At 46.9% G+C, this 10,490-nt stretch overlaps 1 protein-coding gene across 3 annotated transcripts in view; it reads right to left on the reverse strand.

Annotated features, from left to right (window-relative positions):
• Positions 1-397: 397 nt before the first annotated feature.
• The window catches only part of atg7 (ATG7 autophagy related 7 homolog (S. cerevisiae)), a 149,138-nt gene continuing 139,045 nt past the window's right edge, over positions 398-10,490 (reverse strand). For all 3 annotated transcript variants that reach the window (XM_056273159.1, XM_056273161.1, XM_056273160.1), the window contains exon 19: positions 398-1,409. In XM_056273159.1, the coding sequence (XP_056129134.1) occupies positions 1,377-1,409 (33 nt within the window). In that variant the 3' untranslated portion in view covers positions 398-1,376. The remainder of the gene's footprint in view (positions 1,410-10,490) is intronic.

The raw sequence follows: 10,490 nt of genomic DNA on the forward strand, positions 1-10,490 counted from the left end.
TTCCATACCAGTTCCCAGAATACCAGTTAAATCCCAGTTCCATACCAGAATACCAGTTAAATACCAGTTCCATACCAGTTCCCAGAATACCAGTTAAACTCCAGTTCCATACCAGAATACCAGTTAAATACCAGTTACCAGAATACCAGTTCCATACCAGAATACCAGTTAAATACCAGTGTCATACCAGTTCCCAGAATACCAGTTAAATCCCAGTTCCATACCAGAATACCAGTTAAATACCAGTTCCATACCAGTTCCCAGAATACCAGTTAAATCCCAGTTCCATACCAGAATACCAGTTAAATACCAGTTCCATACCAGGTACCATAATACCAGTTAAATACCAGTGTCATACCAGTTCCATACCATAATACCAGTTAAATCCCAGTTCCATACCAGTTACCAGTGAAATACCAGTGTCATACCAGCGTGTTGTGTTGGAAACGATGTTTTATTGTGACAGACAGAAGGAAGTAGTTCTCACAGATGTGACACCAGAAAGTACAAAATAAAGGAACAAAACAAGAGTAAAGACCCTGGACACACAAGCCGTGCATGTCAACTGTCGACCCTTCATCTTCATCTTCATCTTCATCACGTTACAGACCCTCGGAGGGTAGACGGGCGGACGGCGTCTTTCCATACAAACCGTTTGTGTGGCAGAAAAGCTGGGAGTCTTTTTGAAAGAGCTCTTTTGTTAGTTTCCAGTTAACGTCGACGGATTCAGGCAGAAGATCAGAAGGGACTTGAACTGTCGGAAGCGGCCTGACTTCTGGTACATTAGATTAGCTGGGCGACTTTCTCTTGGCCGAGCTCTGAACACAGTTCATCTGAGGCTACACCTTCGATGGAGACGTGAGCAGAGAAGCAGACTGTGAAGCCCTCGAGTGTTCTGCTGATGTTCTGCTGATGTTCTCCTGATGTTCTCCTGATGTTCTCCTGATGTTCTGCTGATGTTCTGCTGAGGAGCTTCGGCTGGCGATGTGAACAGATGACAAGACGGCTTGATGGGACATTTAACTGGCTTATCAGTTTTTCATTTAAAGGTTCTTGTTTCTGCTTTGACGATCTGGTTATCTGTTAATGACTTCTGTAAAGGGCTGCTATCTTTTCTCTAACGTGAGCTTGTGTCTCGCATATGACTCCAGGTGTAAGACCTCCTGCTGGCTTCTTCTGCTTATTTCCCTCTGGGTGTGTCGTCGGTCCCGTCTTTACCGTGATGCCGAGTAGAAACCGTCCTTTCATGAAGTCTGACGTCATCACATCCTCTCCATCTGTGGCGTGGATGTGACATCACAGGTCTTACCCCTCACAAAACACAGAGAAGAGTCCGAGAGGTGAGACGGCGGTTCCTCTGGTCCACCACCGGCCTGTTAGATGCTTTCATCATCACTCATGTCCCAGATCTGGAAAGAGAGAGAGAAGAACACAAGGCGGATGAGGCGGGACTGACATTAACACACTAACGATTACAAACCTCTCGAGCCGAGCAGACAAACAGACGTTTAACCCAAGACGGACCTCTTCCCTACACGGACACCATCAGTGTTAAACCCAGACATGCAGACTATCAGTAAGTGTCCAAATCATTGTAAAGGTTTCATGGTTTCTGATGAATCAGTGGTTCCCAATCAGGTCCTCAGGTACCTGCAGTCCTGCTGGTTTTCTGTTCTAGCAGGTAGTTCATTACAGCCACCTGCTGGTCTGACACGAGGCTGGACGACGGGAACAGCGGGTGGATGTAATATACTACCTGCTAGAACAGGAAACCAGCAGGACTGCAGGTACCTGAGGACCTGATCGGGAACCACTTTACTGAAAAAAAAAGACTAATGCAGAGGTTGTCATCACCTCTAATTCGCTTCTGGTGACCACAGAGAAGCAAAAGGGTTGAGCAGGTTTACTGAGATGAAGGTTAAATGATGTCTGGGAGGGATCACAGCAGCAAACAGAGGAGCACCAGATACACCAAGAAGCACCAGTACCACATACACCGAGAAGGTCCAGATACCAAATACACTGAGAAGGTCCAGATACCAGATACACTGAGAAGCACCAGATACCAGATACACTGAGAAGCACCAGATACCAGATATACCGAGAAGGTCCAGATACACTGAGAAGCACCAGATACACTGAGAAGCACCAGATACCACATACACCGAGAAGGTCCAGATACCAGATACACTGAGAAGCACCAGATACCAGATACACTGAGAAGCACCAGATACCAGATACACCGAGAAGCACCAGATACCACATACACCGAGAAGGTCCAGATACCAGATACACTGAGAAGCACCAGATACCAGATACACTGAGAAGCACCAGATACCAGATACACCGAGAAGCACCAGATACCACATACACCGAGAAGGTCCAGATACCAGATACACCGAGAAGCACCAGATACCAGATACACCGAGAAGCACCAGATACCACATACACCGAGAAGGTCCAGATACCAGATACACTGAGAAGCACCAGATACCAGATACACTGAGAAGCACCAGATACCAGATACACCGAGAAGCACCAGATACCACATACACCGAGAAGGTCCAGATACCAGATACACCGAGAAGCACCAGATACCAGATACACCGAGAAGCACCAGATACCACATACACCGAGAAGGTCCAGATACCAGATACACTGAGAAGCGCCAGATACCAGATACACTGAGAAGGTCCAGATACACTGAGAAGCACCAGATACACTGAGAAGCACCAGATACCACATACACCGAGAAGGTCCAGATACACTGAGAAGCACCAGATACACTGAGAAGCACCAGATACCACATACACCGAGAAGGTCCAGATACACTGAGAAGCACCAGATACCAGATACACTGAGAAGGTCCAGATACACGGAGAAGCACCAGATACCAGATACACCGAGAAGCACCAGATACCAGATACACTGAGAAGCACCAGATACCAGATACACCAAGAAGGTCCAGATACCAGATACACCGAGAAGGTCCAGATACCAGATACACCGAGAAGCACCAGATACACCGAGAAGGTCCAACCAGCGTCCTGACAAACCAGACTGTCACACCTGACATGTTGGAGCTAACACAGCAAATACAGACTAATCATAATAATAATAATACATTTTATTTGTGGGCGCCTTTCAGAGCACTCAAGGACACCTTCCAGAACACAGAAGAAACCACCATCTTGAAACGTTGAGCTTAATAAGTGTTGATGTGCTTCCTGTTTCCTGTTTCATTACACATGATATCCAGATGGCACTGCTGTCCACATGACACCATGTCTACTTTTTTTCCCCCTCCCCAGTTGTACTTGTCCAGTCACCCCACTCTTCTGAGCCGTCCTGGTCTCTGCTCCACCCCCTCTGCTGATCCCAGGAGGGCTGCAGACTACCACATGCCTCCTCCCATACATGTGGAGTCACCAGCTGCTTCTTTTCACCTGACAGGGAGGAGTTTCACCAGGGGGACGTAGTGCGTGGGAGGATCACGCTATTCCCCCCAGTTCCCCCTCCCCCCTGAACAGGCGTCCTGACCGACCAGAGGAGGCGCTAGTGTAGCGACCAGGACAAATGCCCACATCCGGCTTCCCACCAGCAGACACGGCCAATTGTGGCCGTAGGGACACCCGACCAAGCCGGAGGTAACACGGATTTGAACCGGCGATCCCCGTGTTGGGAGGCAACGGAATAGACTGCCGCACCACCCGGACGCCTACACCACGTCTTCTTAGTGTAGTTTGTATGGCAGCCGTGTTGTTAGATAGTTTTTCCTGCACAGCTGCTCCATGTTTAGATGTGCTTGACAGCTCAACTTCCCTGTGCAGGATCATGAGGAGTAACTACTGCTGTCTGATGGGACGCCGCCACACAGGATTACTCATGTGACCACCGGCCCTTAGAGCCACCAAACACTAATGAATCACTAAGATGCTGAAAAGACTCACAACAACACTAAAATAATCATGAAATTACTGTAAAGAAAAACCACAACACTGTCTTCTGTCACTACACACCACAACCGTGAAGCCGAGCGGCTCCTTTCAACTTTGCTGCTCAGCATTACAAAATAACAAGCGTGTGTGACTACTAATACACCCCCCTAAACACACAACACACACACACACACACACACACACACACACACACACACACACACACACACACACACACACTCTTAGGCTCCTCCTCTGCAGCCCTGTGTCAGTAAACAACAGTGGCATTCTCGGCATTCCTGCTCTGGAAGACGCAATTCACATTCCTCTGACACCGCCTGGAATGTTGCACGCACATGGAACCCTGCATGGACACACACCAATACAGAAGACACACACACACACAGACTCAACAGAAAAGACACACACAAACACACACAAACACACACAAACAGAGGCCTGTGACTCTTCTGTGCTACACGTGGTGAACTGAGAAGTGTTGAGCCACATGGAAGTGGTGAGATCTGAACATCAGTTGTCATGGAGACTCAAACAAACTGCATCACTTCCCGCTGCTTTGAATTCTGGGTGCGTTTGATAGAGCTGGTACGTAATTTACATCATATATATAAAACAAAGTTTAAATATCATATATGAACATATTCTAAACATTCCTGTTACCCTTGACCTATTCCAGTTTGACTATTGTTCCAATAGATGTGTAGATGACACTACCTCACTTGCTCTGCGTCCTGCTTTAGTACACCTCAAAAAGAAAAATACCCACGTCAGAGTGTTGTTTATTGATTACAGCTCTGCTTTTAATACAGTTGTACCACCCAAACTGGTGTGTAAACTCAGAGGTCTTGGTCTGGGCAACTCTATCTGCATCTGGCTATTTGAGTTCCTGACAGGCAGGGCCCAGACAGTGAGAATAAGTAAAACATACTCATCCACATTAGTTCTTAGGAACGGCGTACCTCAGGGCTGCTGTCTCAGTCCCCTATTGTACACTTTGTTTACACATGACTGTGTTGTCAAATATGACAACGGCATCATTAAATTTGCAGATGGCACCACAATGATTGGACTGATAAGCGAGAGTGATGAGAGGGTCTATAGGAGGGAAGTGGAAGATTTAACCACACGGTGCCATGATAACAACCTCTCTCTACATGTCAAGACAAGAGAAATCATTACTGACTTCAGAAAGGTCAGAGGAAATCACATTCCTATTTGCATCGGTGGTTCATCTGCTGAACATGTAGAGTTTTAGATTTCTCGGTTCACACATCCAAGACACCCTCACATGGTCTCTCAACACCAACTGCATCCTGAAAAGGGCACAGCAGAGACTGTATTTCCTGACGCGTCTCAAGAGTTTTGGTACAAGTACTGAAACTCTTATGAACTTTTATGGCAGTACCATGGAGAGTGTCTTGACAGGTTGTATCACAGTGTGGTTTGGCAACCTCACAGCTCAGGACTGCAGACTGATTTAAAGGACCGTAAAGACAGCAGCAAATAGTATTGGCATGGAACTACCACAACTTCATAATATTTACACCACTCGCTGCAAAAGGAAAACCCAAAACATCATTAAGGACACCCGGCACCCCACTCCTGTTCCGTTCTCACTCCTTCCATCTAAAAAACATTACTGGAGCATCAAATCACACACCACCTCTCACATACCACATCTCAGTAACAGTTTCTTTCCACCGGCAGTCAGGTTGCTGAACAGCTGACACACCCATATGCACCTTACACTGTTGCGTTATCATGTGATGTACACTGTGTATATAATGTATGAATTCATGACGTGCCATCAGCGCAGGCGGGGCCCTGTGATAATTTAATCAAAGTAACCATAAAACAAATTCATGACAACATAGTATCAAAATCTCACTCTAGTTACAAGTATGCTGTTATAACGTATTCTTAATATTTTTATATCCTTGTCCTTTTTAAGTCGTTAAACTGCTAAGAGTGAAACGGTGTGTAGTGCACAAGCTCTTCTACTTTTTCGTTGGGAAGGGTAGGCTCTGCCTCTTTCAGGATCGCCTTTAACGTTGTGAATTTCGGGGTTTGCGCATGCATATTGCGTAGCTTAAGGCAAAGTCAACGGACGAGGAAAGGCGCTGCTTTTGGTGGAAGTGCGAGCCAATCAGCCATCAACGTGCTAAACTGCTACAATGTCATTGATATTTGTGCTATCAATTAAGCAAGCTAACTCATTTGAATTTGAGCAGCTTAGCTATACTTCAGAGCGAAATCAGTAATGTCGACCATCGTATGTCTTCAGAGTTTTAATAAACTGGATTACCAGCAAAAATTACTATTACTTGTCATCAAGCAAGGCAGGCCTACACCAGCTCTCCCTGACCTCCACCAGCGTATAGGGCAGAAAATCATCCGATCAGTCCAGCTGGAGGGGTACATAAAGAAAGAGTGGCTATGTGGCTGCAGCTCCGATGACACCACCAGCAGGCTGTACTGCTTCCCTTCTTTGCTGTTTTCCAGAGAGCGGGACAATGTATGGGTAGGTGCCGGCTACTGTGACCTGAACAACCTGCCTGCAGCGCTAGTCAGGCACGAGCGGTCCAGTTCACACATTCAACATCAAATAGCATTGAAAACCTTTGGAAACTGCCCTCTGACCAACCTAGCTTGAAATGAGGCTAACAAACAGCAAGTCTTCACGCAAAACGTGAAGGTGAGGGAAAATCCTGAGATTCTGAAGGACTTGATATGTGCTAACTGCTACTCAGAGAAACAGGAATTAGCCTTCAGGGGAAACAAGGAAAGCACCGGCTCATCAAACCAGGGGAACCACGTGGCGCTCTTAAACCTTACTGCGGAGAAAGACCAGCGGTTGGCAAAGCATCTTGAAGTTTCCTCAGTGTTTTCCAGAACATCAAAACGTATTCAAAACGACCTTATCTTGGCAGAAAGCGACACCCTTTGACAGAACATTCAAGATGAGGTAAATGCGGCCCCTTTCGTGTCCATACAAGTCAATAAGACCACTGACACAACAACAAAGCGCAGCTATCTGCTGTATTGTCTGCCAAAATGGAGTTAAAGAGACATTTTTGGGATTTAGTGATGTAATGCTGTCTAACGTACTGATGTGAGGCAGTGGTGGTTACTTAGTCATTTCACATCTATCAAAAACCACATAAAACAAGAAAAAGTACTTCATATATACTTCGACAATATTTTTGTTTAGGTTTTCATTTGGAATGTAGTTCAGGCAGGGGGGCACGATATTCTAGAATTCTGTGGCAGTTGGAAGAATGAAGAAGGGTCAGATTGTTATAAAATATTAAGAGAGCATAAAAAGATTTAATTTGGATTTGTGAATGCCCACTGCCTACTCAGCCACTAACCTCACCACACGTCACTGCTGTGTGCCATGTTGTTTTTTTTGGGGGGGGGGGGTGGCGTGTCCTTGTGTTCTTTGCCCTTGTGTCCCTTGTGTTAAGGCAGCGCGAGACAGAGCACAAGAATTTCATTGTATTTTAAATATATATGACAATAGTTGAACTTGAGCTTAACGCACACCCTCCAGCCAATCAGAAACCAGTATTCTCCTTGACTATGGTATCAAATTTAAATAACACATACTAATATATGCCATTAATCTGTCAGATTCTTAAACTCGTGACGTAGTTCGACTGCTTGTCGGTGAAGAGAATCAGAAACAAACTCAAATCAAAGCTTTGACCAGTAGCATTTTCTCCTGGAGGCCAGTGGAAGCCAGGCTTGCCCTATTTTATCCAGCTGTAATTGCCATTTTAACAAAAACGTTTTGTTTCAACAGTTTTGGTAGTTATTCTGTGCTGTTGCCGCCATCTCTTCCCCATTTCTCATTGAGTGTTTTACAATGAGTGAAACAGCGCTCCTCTAAATGTTAATATGAAAGTACCTCCTTGGTACTTTCAACTGTTAGCCCTGTTATTCTGCAAATTCTTAATGATTCTCTGGCCTCTGGTTCCTTTCCAGACAGTTTTAAGCATGCCATTGTTCACCCATTGCTGACGAAACAGCTCTAGTTAAGGTTGCTAATGACCTACTGCTGACTGATAACAGAGGTGACTGCTTGATTTTAGTTCTTTTAGACTTAAGTGCTGCCGTTGACACAGCTGATCACACCATCCTCTTACATCGCTTGGAGACTTGGGTTGCCATCAAGGGCTCAGCTCTAACTGTTATTACTTTCTTACCTCTCCAACAGCAACAGAACTTTTTCTGTTGTTCTGAGTAACTCTAACTCCTTAATGGCTCAACTGAGTTGTGGTGCCCCACAAGGCTCAGTTCTTCCTCTCAGTTATGTGGAGTGCTTCACCATGTCTTCAACATGAGCCTTAGACTTCAAAGGGTCCCCGTGCTGTGGAACACGTCCTGCCTCGTTCCTGTGCCTAAAACGTCACATCCCAGGGACTCCAAGGACTACTGACCAGTAACATTGACTTCACACATCACGAAGACTCTGGAAAGACTCATCCTGGAGCAGCTTCGGCCCACAGTCAAGCCACACTTAGACCCCCTCCAGTTTGCCTACCAACCCCAACTGGGAGTTGAGGATGCTATCATTTTCCTGCTTAACCGGGCCTATGTCCACCTGGATAAGCCAGCAAGCTCTGTGAGGGTCATGTTCTTTGACTTTTCCAGTGCCTTCAGCACCATCCGGCCAGCTCTACTGAGTGAGAAGCTGACAGCAATGCAGGTAGATGCCCCCCTTGTGTCCTGGATTGTTGACTACCTTACTGGTAGACCACAATATGTGCACTTGCAACACTGTGGGTCAGACAGAGTGGTCAGCAACACTGGGGCTCCGCAGGGGACAGTCCTGTCTCCCTTCCTTTTCACCCTCTAGACCACGAACTTCAACTACCACACAGAGTCCTGCCATCTTCAGAAGTTCTCTGATGACTCTGCTGTAGTTGGATGCATCAGTAAGGGTGAGGAGGCTGAGTACAGGGCTGTGGTGGGAAACTCCGTCACGTGATGTGAGCGGAACAATCTGCAGCTCAACATGACTAAGACAAAGGAGCTGGTTGCTGACCTGAGGAGGGACATGACACCAGTGACCCCCGTCTCCATCCAGGGGGTCAGTGTGGACACTGTGCAATACTACAAGTACCTGTGGGTGTATATAGACAATAAACTGGACTGGGCTCAGAACACTGACGGCCTCTACAGGAAGGGACAGAGCCGTCTCTACTTTTTGAGGAGGCTGAGGTCCTTCAACATCTGCCAGACGATGCTCAGGATGAGGTACGAGTCTGTGGTGGCCAGTGCTCTCCTGTTTGCTGTTGTGTGTTGGGGCAGCAGGTTGAAGGCAGCAGATGCAAACAGGCTCAATAAACTGATCCACAAGGCCGGTGATGTTGTGGGGGTGGAACTGGATTCTCTGGCGGTGGTTTCTGAGAGGAGGACGCTGCTGAAGTTATGTGCCATCATGGACAACGTCTCCCACCCACTCCATGACGTGCTGGTTGGGCACAGGAGGACTTTTAGTGATAGACTCATTCTGCTGAAAAGCACCACAGAGCGCCACAGGAGGTCATTCCTGCCTGTGGCCATCAAACTTTACACCTCCTCCCTCAGACTCAGACCATCAGACACTCTGAGTTAATGGTCATTGGACCGGCCCTGTCGGGTTTTGTTCGTGCTGCTTGTTGTGTGCTGCGGTAGTGCAGTATAGATAGGGTGTTATGGTTCCCACGCTTGTTGATATATTTTGTTCTTATTTCTATTTCTTATTCATCTTTTATTTCTGTTTGTTTCTGTTTCTATTATCTTATCTTGTTAGTTTTTAGCTATTACAGTGTGCGCATCTGTAATAGCACTTAATTTCCCCTCAGAGATGAATAAAGTATTCTGATTCTTGGCCCCCTTCTGTTTTTTTGTTTGTGTGGATTTCCCCTTTTTCTCCCCAGTTGTATCCGGCCAGTTACTTCACTCTTCCGAGCTGTCCTGGTTGCTGCTCCGCCCCCTCTGCTGATCCGGGGAGGGCTGCAGACTACCACGTCTCCTCCCATATATGTGGAGTCACCAGCCGCTTCTTTTCACCTGACAGTGAGGAGTTTCACCAGGGGGACGTAGCACGTGGGAGGATCACGCTATTCCCCCCAGTTCCCCCTCCCCCCTGAACAGGCGCCCCGACTGACCAGAGGAGGCGCTAGTGCAACGACCAGGACACATACCCACATCCGGCTTCCCACCCGCAGACACGGCCAATTGTGTCTGTAGGGACGCCCGACCAAGCCCGAGGTAACACGGGGATTCGAACCAGCGATCCCCGTGTTGGTCGGCAATGCAATAGACCGCTATGCTACCCAGACATGACCGTAAAGCTTTAAATGTCATGTGACAAGTTTGTGAATGCTTCTTACAGTCATTAAGGCGTGTGTACCGTGCGTCTGAGGAACCGGGCCATGCTGTATGTGACCAGATGACCAGCGTGGGACAGTCCTGCATCTGGACCGTACAGTTTTGTGTAACATGACACGGGGCGCTCTAACAGCTCATCGGGTTTCATTA

The sequence above is a fragment of the Lampris incognitus genome, chromosome 2, assembly GCF_029633865.1.
Source record: "Lampris incognitus isolate fLamInc1 chromosome 2, fLamInc1.hap2, whole genome shotgun sequence".
Taxonomy (NCBI): domain Eukaryota; kingdom Metazoa; phylum Chordata; class Actinopteri; order Lampriformes; family Lampridae; genus Lampris; species Lampris incognitus.